Here is a 27321-nt window from a genome sequence, read left to right on the forward strand (position 1 = left end):
CTCCCTTTTCCTTGATCTTCCACCAAGACATTGCAGCTTTCATTGCCTTTGAGACTTGAATCATGTCGTTGAATGACCCCTTGGGTTGAACCCATTGAGTGTCCAGTTGCTTCTGCAGTGGGCGCATACTAAGACGACAATTGGGAATTAGTTGAATGCATGAGGACATCTTTCCCAGCATAGATTTGTACTTTCTGACAGAAACCGACTTTTGATGATAGAAGATCTGTCATATCCTTGAGACTAGCGACCCTTTCAGGAGTTGGAAAGGCTTTGCTGAGATTTGTATCGATGCGAGCTCCTAGGAAGGAATGAGAGAAGACTTTTCTAGATTGAGGTGAAGACCCAGAGACTGGAAAAGATTCTGGCACGTTTGAGTAGAGTTCCTGGCTGCCTGAAATGAAGGAGCTTTTATTACCCAATCGTCCAGGTAGGGGAATACCTGGTGACCTGAACGTCTCAGAAAGGTAGCTATCAGCGCCATGCATTTAGTGAAGACCCTGGGGGCCGACTTCAAACCGAAGGGAAGCACTCTGAACTGACAATGGCACCCCGCCACTTCGAACCTGAGGTATCTTGTATGCTTGGGATGAATAGGGATGTGAAAATAAGCACTGAGAAGATCAAGAGATGATAGATAATCGCCTTTTTCCATAAGAAGAAGGATTTCCTGCAGAGACAACATCTTGAAAGATTGGTTTTTGATGATTTTATTCAGTAACCAGAGGGCCAAGACTTCATTTCCCTGTCTTCTTTTTGATTAAGAAATGGGAATAAACCCCCCGATTGCACTGATGTAAGGGTACCTTTTCTATGGCATGTTTGGAAAGAAGAGATTTTATTTCCCTCTTGAGATCTGGCAAATGACGATGTAGTACCTTCGGAGGAGGAGTAGATGGAGGATACTGTACAAACTCTAGGGTGTGACTGTGACGGAAGACATCCAAAACCCATCTGTCTGACGAGATGGACATCCAATTTTGTAAGAAGTTTGAGCAGGTTGGTTCGAATTGTTGTGGGACTGTAGTGGCAGGGGCCTGGAGAAACTCATTACCTCTTGTTTGAATCCTGCAGTCTTCCGGCAGATTGCTGCCTTTTACGACCAGTGGGCCGTGAATAGGACGATGCAGTGCTGGACCTGAAAGGTTGACTGGACGCCTGATAGGTGCTTTGAGGATAATGTTGAAACCCCTGTTGGAACTGTGGTCTGGGTGCATACTGCCCTCGAACTCTGCCCCGAAAGGACTGGAAACGACAATGTTGTAGCATTGCTAGGGATTTAGCAGTGTCTGTGTCCTTCTTTATAGACTGAAGGGCTTCATTTATATGACTGCCAAATAAACATTCGCCGTCAAAAGGCCTATCTAGCACCTTAGCCTGAACCTCAGGTCGGAAGCTAGTTGCCTTCAGCCACCCCTGACGCCTCAGCACCGCTGCTCCTGCCATTTGCCGAAAATAAGTAGAAGAGATATCCAAAGCGATCTCTATAATTTCAGTGGAAGCTCCTTCTCCTTCTGATAAGATATCCCTTGCTTCTTATCTTCAGGAAGATGTTCTAAAAGTGAAGAGATGTCCGACCACATCTGTCAGTCGTACCTTCCCAGAATGGCCATAGCATTGGAGGCTCTTATAGAGGTGGCCGCCAGGGCGGAAAACCTCTTCCTGATGTTGTCCAGACGGCGTCCTTCTTTATCCGGAGGTGCAGAACACTGTGATGCCGGGTTTTTAGCTCTTCTTTGTGCAGCCTGCATGATTACAGAATCTGGTCTAGGATGACCAATGAGGCATGTGGGTGAATTATCCGGGGCTTTGTACTTCTTATCCAGTTTCAGAATTACCACTGGGATAGAAGCTGGTGTCCGCATCAGTTTTTGCCCTAATGGATTGTTGAGTGCCTGGCTTAAAGTCATGGAAGAAACACTCAGTTTGTTCAACTGGCACAGGTAGATCAAAGCGCTTCAAAGCACGTTCTAGAAGGTCACGAAAGCTCCCGATGTCAGCAGGGGGACAGTCTGCAAGTGGAGGGATAGGAGATGACGGTGTGGGAACTACATAATCATCCTATTCGTCCTGGGTGTCACATCAGTGTTTATCTCTCCTTCCTCTACCTGTCGTTGGACCACATTTTGTGTATCATCAGAAATAACATTAGGAGGAGGCAAAACCTTTTCCCTTGTGGGCCCAGAATTTACTTGTCCTGCATGCTCTACCGGAGCATGCTGAGTTGGTGGAGGATGTTGCGGAGCATTTGCCTTGGGAAAGTGCCTGTGGTAGTCATTTAGCATGTGACATAAGTCTATTACCAACGACACTGGAACGTTAATAGATGGTTCCCTAAAATGGCGTGGATCCTCTTCGTCCTAGGGATAACGCTCTTAAAAAGATTCTGGCTGTTGTATAGTAGCTGTATCAGTGAAAGAATACTCTCCTGCAAGGTATGAGGAAGGATTAATGTCTTCTAAGTCCTCATCATCATCTGAGTCCTGACACTTAACTTTTAGTTGAGAAGGACTATACGCAGGGCCAAACATGCTATCATCCTCAGATTCCTGAAAGTCAAGCAAACGTGCTGGAGGCATGGAGACATTTTTGATAAATACCGAATCTTTGATGGTCCCAAATTGATTTTTTCTCCCGTCGATGGTACCGTCCATGGTGTTGACGCTGACACCACCATCATCGGCCGAAACGAGGACAGCGTCGTCGACAGAGTGCTTTTAGATGGAGAAATTCTCGTCTGCAGAGGAATGCTTGTCGACGAAGGTCTCGTTGACGGAGATGGTCTCGTTGACGATGACGCCGTCGTCATCGTCAACTGCGGGCCCGTCGATGCAGCGGCCGTCGACGTTGTGACAGTCGATGTTGTCGCCGTAGAAGCCCTCGGCGGCAAAGAAATCACCTCAGGTCTACTGGCAGAGATAGCTCTTGTCGACGACGCCGTCGACGGAAGAGAAGGAAGATCTCTCACAGGAGTTAGAGAAGCAGAGACTGGAGCAGAAGAGGATTTTAAAGTTCCTTCTACCTGCTTTCTTTGGCGTTTCTCCTCAGATTCTTCCTGCTCCTGTGATTTAGATCTCTTGAAGTCCCCTTTGTTAGAAGAGGAGCTGCCTTCTTTTCTTTTCCTGGAGGAAGAATGGGGCTTTTCCTCAGTGTCAGAGCTAGATTCAGAAAGAGCTTTTTTCTTCTGGAGCCACAGGAGCAGTCTTCCTTCCCTATCCTTGAGGGTCTTGGCCGAGAAGGTTCAGCAGTATTTGCATTCCCTGGAATTTTGGTCAGGGTAGAGGCAATAGAGACATTGCTTTTGGGGATCTTCTGAGGAAAGTCTAGATTTCCCACAAGTTTTACAGGGCCTAAACAACCCTTTTTTATCTGGCATTGTGAAAGTCAGAGAAGGGAATACCTTGAGCTGGAAGCTGGAGGTCAAAAGTTGAAAAAGCCAACTGTCACTGAGCAGAGCTCAGAGAGACTCCCAATCACACGACGTGCGGTAAGAAATCTGAGGTGGTGGCTCTTTGGAGAGGGTTACTCTGAGGTCTCTGCTGTGATTGGCTGAACTTTGGATGTTATAAAATGAGGTTGATAGTGTGCTCAATTTAATTTTTCTCTCTATGGAGGTCTATGTAATGTATTTCAGTACTACTATTTCTACTGTTACCGTGGACCCTGCCACCGACACCACTACCAGCTACATGGAACACCTCACTTTCATGATACGCGCCTTACAGTCAGCTTCTTCCTGTGCGGAGCCCTCAAATACAGACCACCTTAACCCCGCACCAATTTCTCCAGTGAGATCACAGACTTTGTTTTACCCCCTCATCATCAAAGCCAGCACCTTCATTCTCCTCTGTGAATTTAACTTTCACCCAAAGGACAGCTTCGACCCAAACTCTACAGCCCTTCTGGAAAACCTCGCAAACCTGGGCCACACACAGCCTGTTACCAAGCCCCACCCACACCGCCGGACAGCTATCTGACCCGATTGTCTCCTCAATCATCAGCATCACAGTTGATAAGCCAGCTACTATGACCTGGACAGACCACGCCTTCATCAGTTTCAGTATGCCCATCTCAAACCCTCACCTACCACCACAGGAATAGCCTGCCAGAGCTGGAAAAGCATTTCAGAAGAGGAGTGGGCTTCTTCCCTTTTCGAGAATCAGCTCGAGCACACCAGCGGCTTTCTGATAGCCATCAAAAGCCTTAACAGCTAGATCACTGCATGCGCCAACACCTTGGCTCCCTTCAACCGCAACCCAAAGGCAAGAGCTCAAGCACAGGCCAACTGGTGCAAGAAGGAACTCAGACTGATGAAATGCCACTGCAAGCAACTGGAGCACAAATGGAGAAAAAGCCAAGACATCGCAGGTAAGGAAATCTTCAAATTAGCCCCAAGATGCTGCCACCAGCAGATATAGAACACCACACACAGAGCTCTTGTAGATTGCATAGATGCCAGCAACAGCAAGGAAATCTTCGCCATCAAAGATTTCACCATGCCTCCTGTCGCCTCCAGTAACATCACCAGACCTTTGCAATAAGCTCTCAGAATTCTTCTATAACAAAATCACCTCCATATACAGCAACTTTGACCCTCAACCGGATCCCGTTACCACTGCACCTCAACTTCCTATCATGATTGATGAATGAACCCCTTACCTCGTGGCCTGTCATCACCACTGTTGGAATTACAGCTATCATGAAGACCATCCACTTGGGACCCCATCTGACCCTTGCCCCTACCTACACCTTCACCAAAGGCCTCCTACCAATCAGTAAAGTACTAACACCCATCCACATTGCCTCCATCGACTCAGCTCAACTCAGCTATAATCCCGGACATCTGGAAACATGTCACCATCATACCACTGCTCAAGAAACCATCTACTGACCGTGTCATGCTTTACAAGTACAGACCCATCTCCCTCCTTCCATACTCTGCAAATGTCTTCGAGAAAACAATCAACCAACGCCTCACCTACCACCTCAGCAACCACCAGCTCCTCTATGCCACACAGACTGGATTGAGGCCCAACCACACTACAATCACAGCACTCATTGCCACCAGAGACGAGATCTGCATGATCCTTGACAGAGGAGACATGGCAGCCCTCATTCTTCTGGACCACTCTGTAGCATTTGTCATGGTCTCAAATCCCATCCTCATCAGGCGTCCGCACAAGATTGCATCCAAGGACCCGCTCTCTACTGGATCTTAACAGATAGAACACAAGTTGTCAGCCTGGCACCTTACTGTTCGGAAGCCTGCAATCTCACCTGTGGAGTCCCTCAAGGTTCATCGCTCATCCCCACCCTCTTCAACGCATATATGATCCCGCTGGCCAATGTCATCCATGCACACGACATTAACATCCTCTACTATGCAGACGACATGCAACTCGTACTCACCCTCTCGGACAAGACTCCCACCATCAGAAACAAGTTCACCGCCTGCATGATCAAAGTCGCTAACTAGATGAAAGAAAACTGTCTCGAACTCAACACGGACAATACAGAAGTAGCGATCTCTGGCAAGAACACCTCACCATAGGACTTCAACTGATGGGTGGCTGAACGCGAACGTACACCTAGAACCCACACCAGGAACCTTGGAATAACATCAACAACAAACTGGACATGACTGGACAAGTCAATGCTGTCACTGCATCCTACTTCTCTCACTCCCTAGTCACCGCCAAGTTGGACTATGGAAACACCCTCTTCGCCGGGATCACCAAGGAACTCACTGGAAGATTACAGACTATCCAGAACTCAGCAGCAGACTCATTCTCAACTTTCCACACAGAACTCACATTACACCACACCTCAGGGAACTACAGTGAATTCCAAACATGCTCAATTCAGACTCCTCATACACACATTCAAAGCACTCCACAGCCCAGGCCCCACCTAGCTGAACAGTTGCATGTCCTTCCACCAACCATCCAGACACCTCGGCTCAGCAGCACTCCGACTCGCCAACTTTCCATGCATACACAGAACCAGGCCAGGCGGACAAGCGTTCTCTTACATCACTCCTAATGCATGGATCAACCTCCCTCTCCACATCAGAGCCTCCTCCTTTCTTGTTGAATTCTGCAAGAAGCTGAAGACCTGGCTTTTCAATTAACCAACCTACCACAGGTAGAGCTAGGCACACCCACTTGTTCAACTCCAGGATACTGTCGCGGGTGATAGTGCGTTTTACAAATATACATAAAATAACGTTAGGAGAACTTCTAATCAGAGAGCACAACTATTGTAGGAGGAAGATCAGTCCCCTACAGTGTTTCAATGCTTTCCATTTTAAGTGAGTCAGTGCTGTCGCTTTTGCATCAATAAATGAACATGCATGGTTTTGCGACACAGTGCATTGCATGAAAAATGTTTTGAGTGAAATAACTTTGAAATACTCACAGCTGTTGCCAGATACTGGGAGTTATAGGAGAAGCTCATGTCAGTTATTGTCCCTCGGGCGTACTGGAAAGGTTCTGGGCACTCATCTTCCAGTGTCAGAGAATCAAGGATGTACACACTTCCATTAGTACAACCAACAGCCAATAAGGAACCTAAATAAAATAAATGGTAACACAGCACAGCCATGTTCAGAATGTACAATTTAGGAAGAAACTATTAAGAAGTTAGGTGCCATCGAGGTGTAAACAAAGCCAGTGAGATAAGTGTTCATGTTCCGGTTTACTTGCATTAAGAATAAAGAGTGTAAAACATATATAATTTGAATAGAATTCAGTATTACATGCTCCAACTGGATTATGAGTGGATGCTCTGGTCCGTTGACTTCACAATGTCCTTTGGTGATTTTTCCTGGTTGTGCATTATTTCTGCATTAAACGCATGTTGAACTTTAGGTCCCCAATTTGTTATTTTTATTTTAGAAAAACTAGCAGTATTGAGCTGGGTAATGGTAAAAACTGGTGTTATGGTATCAACTGACTTGGATACCACAGTGCAGTTTAAGCACTCTCCATATGTAAAACTGATATTGGTTTATTGTAAAAGGCCTAAGCAATGTATGTGTGACTTATTAATCCAATTATAGAATTTAATTTTACATATGAAGCAGATATACTGATTTTAAACTGCCTGAAGACAGTGCAGCTCAGGCAAACACAAATTTAGTAGTAAGTCTCAGTGATTAGTATTGTTCATTTCCACAGTGGGGTGCACTTCAGATGCAAATAGGTGTGATTCCTTAAATGCGATATTGGGGTTTTGCATTGCATTTCTAAATGTATGTTTGAAGAGAATAACTAAGTACATCTCTGGCAACATTTAACAATGGTTTGTCAACATGGACACAGGGCCACCCTTCAATTGACAGTCCCACAACATGTCAACTGCATCACATAGAAGCAGGTGTCTGCTGTTGAGGAACTACAGAGACAGGTGTTGATGTGTGGCCAGCAAATCACATTTAAAGCATTTAGACCAGTGTTTCTCAAACCCTCGGATTAGACCACCAGTGCGGACCAAAAGGTTGAGAAGGAATCACTTGGTGGGGAAGAAGAAGAAGTTAAGTTAACAATAACTACATAAAGTTGAAAAGGGAGATTGCTGAGTCACAACATTGTGACCTGGACTACAGTAATGAAAAGTATGAGAAACTACTTTGGATTAAGACACTTTGTGTAGAATCCTGAACTCTATCAAATCCCCTGTAGCAATCTACCAACCAACAGTTTAAGCATGACCTGTGAATCTGGTACCACATCTCATGGTACATGAATGTAGTGGAGTTGATTGATGTGTACATGATAATCAATAATTTGTCCAATGCTAGGGCCAAAAACAACGAAATACTTTTAAACTGGAATTAAGGTCCCTCTACACAGCAATTATCTATGACACTGGGGCATTCTCCCTCTTTGACCCATCTGGTTACAACGCATGTCAGATACAAGGATTCAAATTGTATACAAAGGTAATTATATGCAAGCACCCCAGTAAGTGATCTCAACGGAACTCAGAATGCAGCTTCTTTCCCATTATATACAAAATAAAGGAGTTTACTATAAATCAAACCAAAACATTTAGAATTGTAAATACCTTGTATTGGCAATTGTTTTTTATCACTTACCATCAATGTTATAGGTGAGGCAATGTAAGCGTAAGCCCCTTCCGAAGATCCTACTAACAAACTGATTTTTCTCCTTGTAGTCCCAGACTTTCAGAATTCCACTGTAACTGCCAATGGCGAGAAGCGGCTGGGAAGGATGACAGGCAAGGCCGGGCACAACTTCGTATGGCTCCTGCATTAACTTTTTAAGTTTTGTCCCATTTGTTGAAACATGCAGTACGGTGGCATTAGATGTAGAGACCACAAAATTGCTGTTCATGGATATTAAAAGACACAATTAGGACAGCACATCCTTAAATCAGTCTAAGAAATTTAAGGATTAAATAACTAGAAAATTAGGTGAAACATCAGCCAGTGAATTGGATGTCTAGACATATAAGAGTATTCACAAGCGATGCACAAGGTCTCATCAATAGCTTTAAAAAATTTGTACCCACTATATAAACATGTTCTCTTACTTATTTTACAATTACTGTAGATGCAGGGATGTCTCTGAATTCCACATCTAAACACTAAATCATGCAGGTTTTTTACCATTCAGGACTGACACCCCATGTTCTTTGGAGATTTTTTAACCTCCACCGTAATTCAAGAACCAAGACAACGAAACAATTCCAACACACTCCTCAAGATTCTAAACTATAAGCAACAATGCATCAAGCTGACCCATGCTGAAGACAACACAGTGGATGTTACCCTGCTAGGCTCACCATCAATCTAGTGTAAGGTCGCTGTACCCCTGCAATGGATGGACTACGATACCAACCTCTTCTTCGTCCTTCACTGCAAAACTGTGCACCATTGGCTACTAAAAAAGATAAATCAGCTGTATTGCTCCTTCGAAAAATTTTCTTTGGACTCCCTCGAAAACGAACTCGCTGCCATCTCAAATATCCAGCAGAACTCAGCAGATGTCAACAGACTACTCAACCACGTTGACCTCAATGTACTTAAGAAAACGTGATCATCCAAAGCAACACTCTCAGAGCCTTAGTACCCCTGAGAACAAGCACACCAAAGATAGGAAAAGAAATGGAGTTGATCGAATGACTTAACCTGGCCTAACCTGACTCAGCTCACAGATCGCTTACTCAGATAAACTAAAGCCACCTACTACAAGACAACCATCAATGAAGCTAATAGTAGCAAGGCTCTTTTAAAGAGTGTTAAGCACTGCATCAACTCTTTCACAGAACTCACAATTCTGTGATCAGTCAACAAGTGCAATACTATCAATCACTTCGTCTCCGACAAGATAAGCAAAATCAGGTCTCACATTAACAGAAAGAAGCAGACATCCACTCCACTGACAACCCCTTTACATTCAGTTCCCTCATGGTCACTCTTTAATTCTCTTTTGGATGAAAAACTAACCAAAATACTTAGTGTACTCGAAGCAACCATTTAGGAAGACACCATTATGCCATCATCCATCATGACATCTCTCCATAGAGATGCCACAACTCCTCTCCTCAACATGTACAACATCTCCATTATGCAAAAAACCTTCCCAGATAACCTTAAAACTGGACAAAAGCATTGTCAATGAAACCACAAAGCAGAATTGGAGCTGCACCACTTACAAACAGACATATGTACAAGTTAAGAAATAGGCATCAAGATATCACAATTAGATGAAGAATGTCTGTCAATGCAATGCGTATGTTATTCTCTTGTTTATTGAGGATTGTTCAGTTCATAAAACCATCAGCCAAGGCGTTTCGTCCTTTTTAACAAAGGATAATACATGCAGGAAAATAAGTCATTTCGAAAATCCAATGGACAATAGATAGATGTTGGTAAAACACGTAGTATGATAACTATGTGTCGTGGCTTTCTATTGAACCTTTTCCACCAAGATGCACTTCCATTGCAGTGCACACAATCTGGTGGATACTCCCCACCACGTAGTGCCAGTCTGATATGGACCTTCACGCTTAACTCTGACACATGGTTATCATACTACGTGTTTTACCAACATCTATCTATTGTCCATTGGATTTTCCAAATTACTTATTTTCCTGCATGGATTATTTTTTCCAAGCGCTAAACTGATGTCAGCAATTGGCATTTATATTGGAAAGTGCCCTTAGCTAAGGTGCATTTCTGTGATTGTGTCTGACACTTTACAATGATAGTGCCCTGAAGAAGTCCTATGTACACATGTCTGTTTGTCAGTGGGGCAGCTCCGATTCTGCCTTGTGGTTTCTTATCCCTCTGTGAAGGGAGGCGCTTTTGGACATTCGGAAAATTGCACACAAGATTGTTCTGAATGTAAAATATTTTGGTGATCAACGGTACGGGTGCTGTACATGTGTTTTTGGTCCACTGTCCATACCCTTCGCTTCTAACCATTGTCAAGGAAAATACATCTGGCTTGAAAGTAGTAATGTAAAACAATATAACATTTTACAATTAGATAGTAAAACAGGGCAAGTGACTATGCAGTTTGGGAAGCTTGAGTGAGTCTGTATGGCCTGTCTCACTCCGATGAGTGTGTGGATTGTGCAGCAATGCAAAATGCAGCCTGACTATGTATGGAGACTCACAATAAAAGAAGCAAACTAAAGGTGGCAACACAGCTTTACATTTAAGAGTAATAGTTGCAAATGTTTTAAATTTAGCTTGCTGCTTCTGTCTTTTTGTTTAATAGCCCTATATCTGGAGTTGCCTAATTTGATGCCAGTGAATCTATTGACCCTTGAAGGATGACAAAGTTAGCCTTGCAAGGACTTGACATGTCCACCTGTAGTTTACAAACAGATGTCTGCTGGATTCACTGAGCCATTTGACTCAAGGAAACAGGGCAATACCAAAGAGTTTGCTGAGTGATACTTTGCCTTGTTTTGGCCTTGCAAACAAAGGTGGAGGGTGACCCAGTTCTTGCAGAAAGTGACAGACAGATGTGTGAAGTAGCTCCCGAACCTAGGGCTGCAGGAAGGATTGGGGAGGAAGTCAGCCTGGAACCACGTCCAGGTTAGCCCTTCTTGAGTGACTTAGACTTGAACACAAGGAGCTTTTTTCCCCAAGCTGTGTAAACAGTGGTCCTTGTTTACTTGTGCTGCCCAGCGATTTATGGCCGCTTGGACTTTTGACATAATGTATTGTCTCTAAAATCCCTAAAATTCCCTTCAAACCATCTTGACAGCATGGGTCTATTTTCTTAAATTATCATATAATGCAGATTGCAAGTTGCTTAGTTGAGGGGGCTCTTCCAGACCAATATTTGTATTGTGTTCCAGTATATGAAGTCACAAATGCATTTTGGAACAATGAAAGCTACACCCACCAGAACGTAAAGTAAAATCTTGGTTGGATGAGCTACTATTGCATGGACCTGATCAACTTAAAAGCTGTGAAGTAACACTTTACTTTGGAAATATTGAGTACAGAAAAAAGAGGTGAAAGTGGAAAGGAAGATAGGGAATAAAGAAAGCAAAGAGCTGAGCGACCCCCCTCTTCCCCCCCTCCCGCTCACCCCCCCCCGTCACAAAAATATCGTGTGTTGGACGTGCGATGGCAGGGTCGCCGTCCCGTCTCTCGAGGAATAACTGACTTGTGGTTTTATGTCTCTATGTTCCCAAGAGAGTCTAGAATTATCTAGCTGCGTATTGTTGGACCTAAAGTCCTAGGGTAGCTTGGCTCAGGTGGAAAGGCCTCGTTCCGGAGTAACATGTCGTGCTTGCATCACACTCACCTCAGCACTCCAGCGTATCACCACTAAAAACGACACTACACCAAGGTATTATAAAAGTTAGAAAAGCTTTATCTTTCCTTTTATCAGGTTTCTCTTTTCTTTCAAATGAAAGCAATCAGTTTTTATCTACACCACATTAGGGTCAAAACATTTTGTTGTGGTTAAATTGGCAGTACTTAAGTACCTTAGCCCTGATGTGAAATCAAGCGCGCCACCTGGTGGTCAAACACAGCACAGCAAATTCAATAACGCCTTAAATAGAGTCATTAACCATAGCGCTGCACATAGCAATTTCATAGCGCCTTAAATAGAGTCAATAACATAGCGCCGCACATAGCAATTTCATAGTGCCTTTAATAGAGTCATTTACGTAGCACTACACATAGTAATTTCATAGTGCCTTAAATAAAGTCATTAACATAGCACTGCACTTGGTAATTTCATAGCGCCTTAAAAGTGGCCCTTCCGCTTAGCGGTGTACTCAGTACCTCATTAGTGCTATCCCCGGCAAGTACCTAAGGCCTTAACGAGACTCTCCGTCTGAGGCGAGGTCCTCGGGCCCCAAACTCCCTTGTCCTGGAGCCCTACAGAGGCAGGAGATGCTGGTGAGGTGGGTCCCAGGTCAGGGGGAAATGTTGTGGCTCACTGGGCCTTCCCAGGGGAGGGGCGAACTCTGGGCCTCTCTACGGCCTTCCGCCCGCCTCCCCCAGGGGTTACCTTTCTCCTCAGCCTTCTCTCGGCCCTTGCGCTGGTTTTCGCCCCTCACGGGCCTCCTCTCAGTCAGCGCTCCACTCGGCGTGGTCCGGCGAGGTGGTGGGGGCTCCGCAGGACTCCAGACGGCTCCGGAGTTTCCCTCAGACTTCCAGGGCCCGCGCCCGCAGCCGCCGATGCAGCGCGGCCTGCGGGGCGCGGCCCAGTCGGCAAATCACCCGGCGGCAGGGGCGGCGTCTCGCAGTCCGCCCCCGTCACGTGATGGGGGGAATCCGCTTCACGGCCTTGCGCGGCCCTCACAGGATGGCTCCAGGCCTGGTGAGGCCTTCGTAGGGTTCCAGTGGGCTTTCCTGCCTTCCGACTGCAGCGAAGGGGCCCTGGGCTTCTCCACGGGCTCCCGATGATTATGGGGGCAATCTTTCCGGCCCTGGGCCGCAGCGGTGAGCTATTCTCTGGGACAGCCCCGACGGGGGTGGCACAAATTAAGGGGGGGCCTGCAGTTCGGGGGTGGCGAAGTGTTCGGCGCCTAGCGCCCCTTGTCTCCTCACAGTGACGCCCAGGCTCAGGACAGGTTGGTTGGAATGCGGCAGGCCACACGCCAGTGGCGGAACAAGATAGGGAGGACCCAGGCACAGTCAGGAAAATGGTGGATAAGGTCAGAAATGGTCACTCTCTTCCCCAGTTCTCTTCAGGGGTCCTGACTAGGCGGGGAGCACAAAAAGTTGACGTGATCCCAGGGTCAGAGGCTGAAGGCAGGGCTAGGTCACGAGGTAAGGGGTGGTGTCAACCGAGGGGGGAGAAGAAGCAGGCCCTAAGAACAGTCAGTTCCCCCCCTCTGGCGCTCCTACCTCCCCACTCAGGTGCCTTACTCCTGACTACCTCAGTTCACTCAAAATGGCCGTCGTACCTCACCTCTATATATAGCCTGGGCCCTGACTGGCTAGAGTGGCCCAGAAGGTTCTGGAACTCCTCATGCCAGCCTATGGCCCAGGTTCTAAGGTGACAGTTTAGGCCACCATTTTGTGGAGGAGCTCTCTCCCTCCCTCCATTTTAGGGAAGCGTCTTGTGCCACACCATCAATTAGTGATGATGGGGCACCCAGAGCCTCTAAGTCAACACAAAAAAAAAATAGGGGACAGAAAAATTAGAGGGTAAAGGAAGAAAAAATGAGGAGGGGACAGCCAAAGGCCTGGCAGGTCTAACACGTATTATTTTTGGTTGTATTATTTCTGTGTTTGTAATCCCCCGCCCTGCGCCTATACAGGATATAGGATATGAAGATTGTCCCAGCTTCTGTACAGGATAAAGGGTTTGGAGATTGTCTCTTAGGTTGAGAGCCGGCATCGAGTGCCAAGTGTTAAGGTGTCGCCGCCGCCGACAATTGTTCATTGGTCAGTAGGTCCTTGGGCGAGACTTGATGTGTACATTGAGGTAGGAGTGTGTAGCTTATTGAGGTAGCTATTGAGGTAGATAATAGTTGTTGAGGTAGATGTTGGTTGCGATTCTCTTGTGCTGGCTTTGAGTCACTCAATCCCCAGCTCAGGCGAGGCTCTCCTTTTGCTGGATCCGGCTTGTGATGTCTCCATTTCTTGGGCTGTTGGGCCGTCCAGGTATTTGGCCAGCTCCTTAGGGTCGTCGAAAATGTGGGATCGTCCGTTGTCGCTTATCCTGAATTTGGCGGGCCCAATAAAAGAGAATTGTATGTTTTTCTTCCTCAGTTTGTCTCGTAGGGCAAGGAACCCCTTTCACCTCTCTACAAAAGGGTTCTGGCAAGTACTGATAACCTACGTAATTGAGAGACCAGGCATATCTCTCCACACAAAAACGACACCCATTCCACATGCAGTTCACAAGAGGCCTGAAGCCATACCGCACGGGGTGAGTAGGGGAGGGGGGTGAAAAGCACCACCCTCCAGCTCAGAACCCGGAGATAGCACAATCGCGAACTGGGTATATAGAGAAGACTCACCAGACATGACTCACCCCACATAATGGCCCGCAGTAATACTCTCAGCCTGGCTGCTGATCTAAACATAGTATCCCTCAATGTCAAAGGGCTCAACCACCCCATTAAACGCAGGAAGATCTTAGACTATTTAGCTAAAACTAAAGGAGATATAGTCCTATAACAAGAGACCAAACTATCCCTGGAGGATACCAGGCTAGTGAAAAGCAACTGGATCTCACAGATGGCTTGCTCACCTGCCGAAAGGAAGAAGCGAGGGTCATTACACTGATATCTAAAAGTTCTAATCTAACACTAGAATCGCAGTACCACGATGAAGAGGGTAGACTTTTGGTCACACATCTGAGAAGGGGAGAGGAGCTAATCCACGTAGCTAACATATACGGCCCAAACACGGACGACCCAACCTTTTGGGAGGGGGTTTCACACACACTAGATAGTTTCCCCCTGAACGACCTCATGGTGGTGGTAGGGGATTTTAATATACCACTGGACCATATAATGGATAGACAGTCATCCTGTCAATACCAGCCCACGAACGCACACATCACACTCAGAAATATTGAGTACAATTCATGAAGACATTTGTAGCCATAAACACAAGCTTATCGCTGAAAATGAGTAAATTTATGCCTTTGGGGAATCCACAATAGGAAATGTGGCAGACACAAAAGGTTTTATTGCAACAGATTTCTCCGTCACAAGTGTGTGGAATTCCTCAGTAGTATATCCCACGCAAGGGGCTGTCGGTGGGCAGAACAAAGCATGGTTAGCTTTGTAAGTTTGTAAACACCCACAAGCCAATACATTTTTAGGCATTCACAAACGGCAGTCCAACCCTTTGTCACCATGGAAATCATTGGTGACTGATGAAGTACATTAGCCTCCTAGATGGAAAGGAAAAGAGATCAACTCCAGAATTTGTTGGGATATAGGGGAAGGACTTTCTCAACAGGGAAAATTATCTGAAGTTTTGAAAGAACTACATGGAATTTCCCAGGAGGAGAAGGATTTCTTACAGGTGGTATACCTTTTAAATGCCTCCCAGGAAGTCTTTAATAACAGAATACTTGAAGAAACCCGGAAGAACGAGGTTTGTGAAGTACATTTTCTGTAAGCCGTAATAGCACCAAGATGTACCTTTAATGACAATTTGTTGTTGTTGGATTCATGTTTTTATCAATACACCACATTCAGATTTTTTTCTAATTTGAACACATAGGAGGCTCTAGCAGATGGGCATTTGGTTTCCTTTAAAATGTCCAAACAGTCCTGAGGAAGATACAGGAGCCATGCTGTCTAACTGAGGGATGGTAATTTGGGATGTAGAATATGGCCCTTGAACTTGTGAAGGAGATGAAGTCTACACAGAAATGTGGGAACGCCGAAAGGAGAAGATTGGTGAACCACTATTGTAGTAGTAAATATGGCATTATGAGTAGCATCATTACTCTGGAATAAGTCAGTTTGCCAGTTTTAATTAAGTCAGTTTGATGATTATTGATGAGATCAGAAGTATCGCAGAGTTCCATACAGAAACTACCCTAACCAGTCAATAAACACAGCATATCCCTTCATTCCTGAGTGGTAATACCTAGAGGTGAAGTCTGGGCATTTCCTGTTATCTGCATTTGCGAAAAGATCAGGTAGTGGATATAAATAGGTATCAAACATTTTGCGCAATGCTTCACCGTTTATGGTCCACTGGTCATTCTTGGGGAATAATCCTGCTGAGTGTGTCAGCCTCTGTGTTTTGAACACCTAGAAGGTGAAGCACTGATTTGAAGGATTCTGACTGTAAACGATCTCCAAATCGCTTGCGATTTGAGGTACAGCAACTTGGATCTGTTTCCTACCTCGTGTAGGTAGTGCACTGTTAGTATTTAGAAAGCAGAAACATATATAATGTACCTTTAAATGCCAATGCTAATTATGAGCTTGTCAATGCCATTATACATGAGGCACAGGGTCAAGACTGATTTGCATATGGCCATGTCTAAACTGGGGTGGCGTAGTGGGCAAAAGAACGATGGATTTAACCCAGATCTCTTGACTGGGGGAGAATGTCTGCATTGTCAGCATTCCGTCCATCATTTGTTTGTTGTAACGATTATACATGAATATGTCATATGTTGAATTACAAAGTAATTTCATACTAGCTTAAATATATATATATATATATATATATATATATATATATATATATATATATATATATATATATATATACATATATACATATATATATATTCACTGAAAAAACCATAGGTTTCACACATGTTATAGTTAGCGGAAATTTTACTGATAAAAAACCAATGAAATTCCCCCGTTATAGTTAGTGCAGGCAACTATAACTCACGCGACCGCAATCCTCTGCTGATGCTAATACTGTATTTAGACACTTATTTACCCATGTCTTCTTCCATACATTTTTAGCTATACATATATTACAAATATTTTTTTTTCATAAAGACACATATGTCATCAGCAGAAGATTGCGGTCGCGTGAGTTATAGTTGCCTGCACTAACTATAACGGGGGAATTTCATTGGTTTTTTATCAGTAAAATTTCCGCTAACTATAACATGTGTGAAACCTATGGTTTTTTCAGTGAATTTGCAAGGTTTTTTAAATGCTAATTCCTAACTATAACGTGTGTGAAACCTATGGTTTTTTCAGTGAATTTGTACGATTTTTAAATGCTAAGTTACTTTACGCCATTCGTGGCGTGCGCGCCCACTTTACGCAGTTAGTGCCGTGCGCGCACAGTGGGCACGCGGTGCGCTACGCGCACCGCGTGCCCACGTTACGCTAGATGGGCCATGTACGCACGATGCGCTTCGCGCACCGTGCGCACATGGAGGACATATGATGCATTTCGTTTTTAAAGGTAATATTTTAATTTTTCGCAATAGTTATAAGCCATGCACAAATGGTGCCCTTCGGGCACCATTTGCACACGGGGTGGAGAGAGTGTGGATAATTTTTTTTTAAAATATTTTTTTTTTTAAATATTTTCGCTTTTCACTGCTGTGTTAAACCATGCAGAATTGGTGACCTGCGGTCACCAATTGCACACGGGGTGGGGTTAGTGTGGATAATTGTTTTTTTTAAATATATTTTTACCGTACGCGTATGGTAAGCGTAATCGGCGAAATTAGCGAAAAAATAAAAATTCCGTTTTTGGCCTTGGGGGATCTTTGGGGACTCCCTCTACATGGCTATGTGTGTGGGAGCTGTCAAAACAGCCCCTTTAAATGTTTTTGTGCTTTGTTTGTTAATCATCTCTCTCAGTGCGAGAGAGAAAATGGCGGCCGCCGCTTCCTGGTTTCGGCCGATTCGAATGTTTACTAAGATCTAAGAGCCAATCATAATCGCGCTCGCGCACGCCACCGTACGCGTACGGTAAGCGTACCGTAAGCGCACCGTAAGCTGGCTCAGATATATATATTGATTTAAAGGCTATTTTCTCAGAATCTACTGAACAGATTTACACCAAACCTACAAAAGGCACTTCCTTGACCTGAGGACTACCTCTCTGCCAAATTTCTAGTAATTCTGTTCAGCCGTTCGGGCTGTAGCCCTGTCTAAAGGTCCTATGGAAAAATGCATGGGAAAAACGCGTTTTGGGACCCCCCTTTTATCTCAGCCCCCGCTTGACGAATCCCCCCGAGACTTTCAGGGTAGGAGCGGAGCGCCCCACCTATTTTGAAAAATTCGCGAGGATTCGTCGACCGGCGCCAAAGTTATTCAAAATAGAATGTTGCGGATTTCCTATGGAAACGTGGTCCTAACTATAACTACCTACCGGCGACCGCCAGTAGGATAGATATATATATATATATATATATATATATATATATATATATATATATATGCCCTGTCAGCCCTTTGGGTGGTCCCTCCTCATCATTATTTATTTTGTCCCACTTTTGCCTCAAACCCTGTTTGAATTTTTCCTTTTTGGGAACCACCAGACTTTTTCGTGTTGCTGCAGATTCAGGGAGCCATTTTACCTACCCCTGAAACCTCTGTCTGAGGGCCTGAAGCACAAAATGGTGGCCACCTGTGACATCACCAGCATCCACTGGAACCTGCTAGCACCTTCCAGAACATTCCAGAACCCTGTGACCGTTGGAGGCGGTTTAGAATGTTGGGAAGCTAAGACAGAGAGTTGGCAGTTGGAGCTGGCAGTTGGCACCTGACTGGTGAAGAGTGAGCAGCACAAACGTGAAGGAGGAAGGAGTGAAGCAGCAGGGGTGGAAACTTGTGCCTGGAGTGGGGTCCATAAACCCACCCTTGATACTAGTCCCTACTGACGGAGCCCAGCCTAGAGCCCTGTGTGGGAAGAAGTCAGAAAAACCATCCTGAGGACCTGGACAGCAGGAACAGGCCTTAGAAACAAGAGAACAGCAAGATCCTGACCTGGAAGCTGGTTTCCCTGAAGTCCGACGTCGAGTAGCCTAAGACCTGGAGCCCGAGGTGGAGAAACGGCGCTGACTGGAAAAGCAGACGTCGTACCCGGAGCCGCCAGAGGTCGAGAGAGGGCGCCGTCAGAGGTCGTGAGGAATACCAGAGGTCGAGGAGGAAGTCACCCGAGGTCGAGTGAGCGGCGTCATCGGAGGAGTGAAGTCCGCCCTCCGGAGTCGTCGGAGACCGAGGTGAAGGGTAACGGAGGTCGGGAGTGAGGATCGCACTCCGGAGTCGCCGGAACCTGTGAGAATCGTGCCGGAGGTCGGGAGTGGAGGTCGCACTCCGGAGTCGCCGGAAACCTGTGAGGAGCACCGGAGGTCGGGAGTGAGGATCGCACTCCGGAGCCGCCGGAAGTCGACATCGAGGCAAGGCCGGCCGACGTCATCGAAGCCGAGGTCGCCATCGGACCGGAGCCGCCCGAAGTCGACATCGAGTAAGACTGCCCGACGCCATCGAATCGGAGGTCGAGATCGAACCGAGGCCGCTGACATCGAGACCGGATCCGCCTGCCGGCGTCGTCAAAGAACTGACATTGTGCCGAGGCCGCCGACATCGAACCGGAACCGCCTCACGGCATCGATACGACTCCAGCGGCGTCGGAGCATCAGAAAAAGGGCAGTAAGTGGAGTAGAGGGCGCCTAAGGCCCTGTGGAGACCTGAGAGACTGCTCTAAGGGGCTAGGGAGGTGCTGGAACCAACCTGACTGTGCCTGGGGTGAACTGGGACTAATCTAGAGGAGTTGTGTGGAGAGAGAGAGCCAGGTCTCTGGTATTTTCCCCCTTTATCCACCTCAGTTTAGGCCTCAGCCTTGACTAAGCCAGGGAGTAGACACCCCCAAGCCTTCCACATCCCCACAAGCTTTGCCTGGGCCAAATCAGCCCTTAGGAATTCAAAAGTGATCTGAATCCATGAGTGTCACTGTCAGCTTTTGAGTATTTATTAGGGGCACTGTATTTATTGTATTTAACCTATTTATTGTTCCACTGTATTTATTGGTCCACAGTATTTATTGGTGCACAATATTTATTGGTTACAGTATGTATTGCCTCCGAATATTTAATTGCCTGTCTGTATTGCACTTTTATTTATGCCTTCAGTATTTATGATCACCCCTATTTATTGAATCATTAAGCCAGTATTTATTTGTCCTGACCTATCTGAAAAGTTGTATATTATGATTGTTATTTATTTTATCCAATCAGCAACTAAGAGAAAAAGCAGATAAAGAAAGATATTTTCATAATTTTTACGGTGTAGAGTCGTTTTTGGAACGGATGCACGCATGGTTATTGTTTGGGTATGTTGTATGCTTAGCACGGAGCCTGATTCCTGACCACTCGAGCCAAGCTACCACAGTGTGTCCGGAAGACCACCACCACCCCTTCTAGTGTGGGAGTGGTTTTCCAACATAAATTGGTGTTCAGTGGTGGGATAGAGCTGTGCCTACGCATACTCAACAATAACTGTGGGTAGTCCATAGGCCTACACCGGGAGTTTTCTCAAGAGCGGCCTTCCTAATTGTGGGTTTTTGTTTTTTCCAAATTTACTCTGGTGGTGGGAGGAGGTATTATTAAAGGTACCCCCCTGCATAGTTACTGCACAAAAACCTGTCCTCTAACCTGAGTGGGCAAGATGGAGTTTGTACTAGAAAATCTAGAAACGTACACTGTGGCCCAACTCTGGGAGTTTTGCCAGCGGGAGGGGGTGTACTGTCCCCCAGGAGCAAAGAAGGGTGCACTCCAAACCAGCTTAAGGGCTTGGGGGGAGGCACGCCGAGAAAGCAAGGCTGAGGAGGAAGACAGGGATGGAGAGCCTGACCCTGAGGGGGCTGAGATGTACCAACCTGAGGTGGGGAACCTGTCAGCAGGGCCCAGAACCATTTCTAGGAAGGGCAGCAGTGCCTCTAGCGGTGGCTTGTCTGAGGTGGAGTTAACAGACCGGAGGGAGAAAAGACAGCTCACATGGGACTTAGCAAGGCTGGAGAAGGAGAAGGAGGAGCAGAGGATGGCCCATGAATTACGACTGAAAGAAATAGATCTTCAGATCTTGAGAATCGGGGCACAACCTGTTCCTAATGGTGGCAGCCAAACCCAAGAGATCACCAGGGAACCTAAACCATACCTGCCAAAGGACATAGTAGCTAGCTATGGAGTGGGCGACGATATCGCCAAGTGGCTAGCGGCCTATGAGGTCTCATTGAGGGCCCATGGGGTTCCAGAGAAGTACTGGGGAGGGGGATTGTACAAGTACATGCCTCCAGCGGGTAGGGATGCTTTATTGGCCCTCGAGGAGGATGAGCAGACCCACTACCCCACCATGAAACTGGCGCTCATCAGAAAGTTTGGACTAACACCTGAAAAGTACAGACAGAAGTTCAGGGGTAGTCACAAGCTGGGCACGCAGAATTGGGTGGACTTCCTGGACTATGCGAAGAAGGCAATGGAAGGTTGGATTCAGGGCAGTGAAGTGAGGAACTACGAGGGGTTGTTTGACCTGGTACTGAAGGAACACCTGCTCGAGAAATGTTTCCCTGAACTGCGGCAACACCTGGTGGATAGCAAGCTGACCAGTCCCCGGAAGCTTGCTGAGGAGGCGGACATTTGGGCTAGTACCCGGGTGTCCACAAGGGGGACTGGAGGGGATACTCAAAAGGCCGGACAGGGCGCCCCCCAGAAGAAAGAGGGAGGGGAAAAGAAAAAGGAGTTCTCCAAAGGCCCCCAAAATAACTTCCAAGGGAAGGGAACAGGATTCACCCCTAAGGCTAACCCGCCCAGAAACCCTAATCCTGGCCAGAGTCAGCAGCCAAGGGTTGTCCATTGCTATTAGTGCGGTGGCGTTGGACACTATAAAGGAGATCCGAAGTGCTTGAAACGACCACCCCCTCCCACTGGAGGAAAGACCCCCGGAGTAGCTAGTGTAGTGCTCGGGGAGGAGATGCCCTTAACTAAGGGAAGGGAGTGGGCGGGTGTCACTTTAGTGTCCCTGGGAGAACGGGAGATGGTTCCTAAGATCCAGGTGCCCGCAAATACCGCAAAGTATGGGCAATGGGTCACCATCAACGGCCAAAGAGGGGAGGCTCTGAGAGACACAGGAGCCAGTATGACTATGGTGCGTAGCCAACTGGTGTCTTCAGAGCAGGTAATTCCCGATGTACTCCACCCAGCCGCGATGGCTGACGGCAGAACAGGCCACTATCCAGTGGCCGAGGTTCCCTTTGAATGGGGGGGGGTTGCAGGTTCACTTCGAGTTGCCGTAAGCCCTGCCGTGCCAGTCGATTGTCTGCTGGGGAATGACATGGAGCACAACGCTTGGAAGGAGGTGGAATACCGGACTCACACCGAGATGCTGGGTACACCTGACTGGGCCTGTGTTAGCACAAGGTCCACGACTACCCGAAGAGGGAGTTCATTTCGGCTGGAGCCTGGAACAAAGGCCCAGCCAGCTGCCAGTCAAGGGAAGAACCGAGGACAGGAGGAGCCTGCCTCGGCGTCCCCACCCCGTAGGACGGATAGGCCACCGGAGGTGGTGGACCAGGAGTCTGCGGTGGGGGACGTTACCAACCTGGAGGACCTACCCATCCCGGCCGAGTGGCACGTGGAGGGAGGCCCGTCCAGGGAGGAATTCTGCCAGGGCCAGAGGGAGTGCCCTACCCTTGAGGGGCTGAGGCGGCAGGCCGAAGCCCAGGCAGCAGGGAACGTTGAAGGGAACTACAGTGTTTACTGGGAGGATGGCCTCCTCTACAGTGAACCCAAGGCACCCCTACACGGATCGTCACGAGCCTTGGTAGTTCCTCAACGTTATCGAGCCTTCCTTCTGGAGTTGGCTCACGAGATACCATTGGCAGGACACTTGGGGCAAGACAAGACCTTCGCCCGTCTTGTCCCACACTTTTATTGGCCTCAGATGAAAGTGTCGTCCGATACCTACTGCCGGACATGTGTGTCTTGCCAAGCCAGTGGGAAAACAGGGGTGAAGCTGAAAGCTCCCCTGGAACCACTTCCTGTCGTTAGCACCCCCTTTGAAAGGGTGGGCATCGACATTGTGGGTCCATTAGATCCGCCGACTACAGCTGGTCACCGGTTTATCCTGGTTCTGGTGGATCATGCCACACGGTACCCAGAGGCAATACCTCTGAGGACCATAACAGCACCTGTTGTGGCAAGGGCCCTGATGGGAATCTTTACCCGAGTGGGTTTTCCCAAGGAAGTTGTGTCCGACAGGGGGACCAACTTCATGTCAGCGTATATGCGGGCAATGTGGAAGGAGTGTGGAGTGACATACCAGTTCACAACTCCTTACCACCCCCAGACCAATGGTCTGGTGGAGAGGTTTAATAAAACCTTGAAGGGCATGATCAGAAGTCTGCCTGAAAGCCTGCGGAGGAAATGGGACGTCCTCCTACCCTGCTTACTTTTTTCCTACAGGGAAGTGCCACAGAAGGGAGTGGGCTTCAGCCCCTTCGAGCTTCTGTATGGGCACCCTGTACGTGGACCTCTCAACCTGGTGAGAGACGGATGGGAAAGAACTCCCAGGAAGCTTCCCCAGGATGTGGTGAGCTACATGCTGGCCTTCCGGAGCCAAATGGCTAAGTTGTGGAAGCAAGCTTCTGACAACTTGGAAGCCAGCCAAGCAGTGATGAAGGCGTGGTATGACCACAACGCTCACCCGGTGGAGTTGGAGCCTGGCCAGAAGGTGTGGGTGATCGAACCAGGAGAGCTTAGTGCCCTCCAGGATCGCTGGTCAGGACCCTTTGAGGTGTTGGAGAAGAAGGGTAAGGCTACCTACTTGGTGGACCTGAAGACCCCTCGTCAGCCCCTGCGGGTGCTGCATGCCAACCGCCTCAAACCCCACCACGAGAGGCCCGAAGTCATCTTGATGATGGTGACTGACGGAGGAGAAGACGTGGAAAGCGAGCCTCTCCCTGATCTGTTTGCGTCTCAAGAGAAGGATGGGTCGGTGGAGGGAGTGATTCTCTCCCCATCTCTAACTCCTGAACAGCAGGAGGACTGTCGCCAGGTCCTGGGGCGGTACTCCTCGTTGTTCTCCCTTGTCCCGGGTAGGACTCACCTGTGCGTCCATGACGTGGACACAGGAGACAGCCCACCTGTGAAGTCCAAGATCTACCGGATGTCAGACAAGGTGAAGGCCAGCATTCATAGTGAAGTCACTAAGATGCTGGAGCTAGGAGTGATCGAACCTTCTAGCAGCCCCTGGTCCAGTCCGGTGGTGTTAGTACCAAAAGCTGCACCACCGGGTGCCCAACCAGAACTGAGGTTCTGTGTGGACTATCGGGGACTGAATTCAGTGACCAAAACTGATGCTCATCCGATCCCTAGGGCGGATGAATTGATTGACCGGCTGGGAGCTGCCCAATATCTAAGTACCTTTGACCTTACTTCAGGGTACTGGCAGATCTCTTTGACTGATGGAGCAAGGGAAAGGTCAGCCTTCTCCACGCCCAATGGCCACTACCAGTTCTGTGTGATGCCCTTTGGGCTCAAGAACGCACCTGCCACGTTTCAGCGCCTGGTAAACCAGATCCTCACCGGAATGGAGAGTTTCTCTGCTGCTTATCTGGATGACATAGCCGTCTTCAGTAACAGCTGGGAGGATCACTTGCGTCACCTGCAAGCTGTTCTCCAGGCCCTGAGACAAGCTGGATTGACGATCAAGGCCAGCAAGTGCCAGATCGGGCAGGGGTCGGTAGTGTACCTTGGACACTTGGTGGGTAGGGGAGCGGTGCAACCCCTCCAGGCGAAGATCGAGGCCATCATGGCCTGGGAACCCCCCAAGACACAGACTGAGGTCCGAGCATTTTTGGGCCTCACGGGATACTACCGCCGCTTCGTGAAGGGGTACGGTACCATCGTAACCCCCCTCACGGAGCTCACGTCCAAGAAACAACCTCGACGGGTAGTCTGGACGGAGGCTTGTCAGCAAGCCTTTGAGAGATTGAAGAAAGCCATGTGCGAGGCCCCGGTCTTACGGGCCCCAGACTTTTCCAAGGAGTTCATTGTCCAGACAGATGCATCAGAACATGGCATTGGGGCAGTGTTATCGCAGCTCAACGAAGAGGGTCTGGATCAACCCGTGGTCTTCCTATCCCGGAGACTACTTCCCAGGGAACAGAAGTGGAGTGCAATAGAGCGTGAAGCCTTTGCAGTGGTATGGGCTCTGAAGAAGTTGCGGCCATACCTGTTTGGCTCGCACTTCCTAGTTCAGACCGACCACAGACCCCTTCGTTGGCTGATGCAAATGAAGGGGGAGAATCCCAAGTTGTTGAGGTGGTCTATTTCCCTACAGGGGATGGACTTTCAGGTGGAACATCGGCCTGGAGTGGACCACGCCAATGCAGACGGTCTCTCAAGGTATTTCCGCCTTAGTGATGAGAACTCCCAAGGGGTTGGGTAGCTCTCCCCACTTTCAGCTGGGGGGGACGCGTGTTAGACCTGTCAGCCCTTTGGGTGGTCCCTCCTCATCATTATTTATTTTGTCCCACTTTTGCCTCAAACCCTGTTTGAATTTTTCCTTTTTGGGAACCACCAGACTTTTTCGTGTTGCTGCAGATTCAGGGAGCCATTTTACCTACCCCTGAAACCTCTGTCTGAGGGCCTGAAGCACAAAATGGTGGCCACCTGTGACATCACCAGCATCCACTGGAACCTGCTAGCACCTTCCAGAACATTCCAGAACCCTGTGACCGTTGGAGGCGGTTTAGAATGTTGGGAAGCTAAGACAGAGAGTTGGCAGTTGGAGCTGGCAGTTGGCACCTGACTGGTGAAGAGTGAGCAGCACAAACGTGAAGGAGGAAGGAGTGAAGCAGCAGGGGTGGAAACTTGTGCCTGGAGTGGGGTCCATAAACCCACCCTTGATACTAGTCCCTACTGACGGAGCCCAGCCTAGAGCCCTGTGTGGGAAGAAGTCAGAAAAACCATCCTGAGGACCTGGACAGCAGGAACAGGCCTTAGAAACAAGAGAACAGCAAGATCCTGACCTGGAAGCTGGTTTCCCTGAAGTCCGACGTCGAGTAGCCTAAGACCTGGAGCCCGAGGTGGAGAAACGGCGCTGACTGGAAAAGCAGACGTCGTACCCGGAGCCGCCAGAGGTCGAGAGAGGGCGCCGTCAGAGGTCGTGAGGAATACCAGAGGTCGAGGAGGAAGTCACCCGAGGTCGAGTGAGCGGCGTCATCGGAGGAGTGAAGTCCGCCCTCCGGAGTCGTCGGAGACCGAGGTGAAGGGTAACGGAGGTCGGGAGTGAGGATCGCACTCCGGAGTCGCCGGAACCTGTGAGAATCGTGCCGGAGGTCGGGAGTGGAGGTCGCACTCCGGAGTCGCCGGAAACCTGTGAGGAGCACCGGAGGTCGGGAGTGAGGATCGCACTCCGGAGCCGCCGGAAGTCGACATCGAGGCAAGGCCGGCCGACGTCATCGAAGCCGAGGTCGCCATCGGACCGGAGCCGCCCGAAGTCGACATCGAGTAAGACTGCCCGACGCCATCGAATCGGAGGTCGAGATCGAACCGAGGCCGCTGACATCGAGACCGGATCCGCCTGCCGGCGTCGTCAAAGAACTGACATTGTGCCGAGGCCGCCGACATCGAACCGGAACCGCCTCACGGCATCGATACGACTCCAGCGGCGTCGGAGCATCAGAAAAAGGGCAGTAAGTGGAGTAGAGGGCGCCTAAGGCCCTGTGGAGACCTGAGAGACTGCTCTAAGGGGCTAGGGAGGTGCTGGAACCAACCTGACTGTGCCAGGGGTGAACTGGGACTAATCTAGAGGAGTTGTGTGGAGAGAGAGAGCCAGGTCTCTGGTATTTTCCCCCTTTATCTACCTCAGTTTAGGCCTCAGCCTTGACCAAGCCAGGGAGTAGACACCCCCAAGCCTTCCACATCCCCACAAGCTGTGCCTGGGCCAAATCAGCCCTTAGGAATTCAAAAGTGATCTGAATCCATGAGTGTCACTGTCAGCTTTTGAGTATTTATTAGGGGCACTGTATTTATTGTATTTAACCTATTTATTGTTCCACTGTATTTATTGGTCCACAGTATTTATTGGTGCACAATATTTATTGGTTACAGTATTTATTGCCTCCGAATATTTAATTGCCTGTCTGTATTGCACTTTTATTTATGCCTTCAGTATTTATGATCACCCCTATTTATTGAATCATTAAGCCAGTATTTATTTGTCCTGACCTATCTGAAAAGTTGTATATTATGATTGTTATTTATTTTATCCAATCAGCAACTAAGAGAAAAAGCAGATAAAGAAAGATATTTTCATAATTTTTACGGTGTAGAGTCGTTTTTGGAACGGATGCACGCATGGTTATTGTTTGGGTATGTTGTATGCTTAGCACGGAGCCTGATTCCTGAC

At 47.9% G+C, this 27321-nt stretch overlaps 1 protein-coding gene across 1 annotated transcript in view; it reads right to left on the reverse strand.

The window, feature by feature from the left end:
* The window catches only part of CFAP251 (cilia and flagella associated protein 251), a 670115-nt gene that overhangs the window by 321533 nt on the left and 321261 nt on the right, over positions 1 to 27321 (reverse strand). The window contains exons 12-13 of the mRNA XM_085633872.1: positions 8099 to 8349; positions 6418 to 6569 (exon numbers count right to left, since the gene is read on the reverse strand). Coding sequence (XP_085489998.1) covers positions 6418 to 6569; positions 8099 to 8349 — 403 coding nt within the window. The remainder of the gene's footprint in view (positions 1 to 6417; positions 6570 to 8098; positions 8350 to 27321) is intronic.

Source organism: Triturus cristatus, chromosome 11 (genome assembly GCF_964204655.1).
Source record: "Triturus cristatus chromosome 11, aTriCri1.1, whole genome shotgun sequence".
Taxonomy (NCBI): domain Eukaryota; kingdom Metazoa; phylum Chordata; class Amphibia; order Caudata; family Salamandridae; genus Triturus; species Triturus cristatus.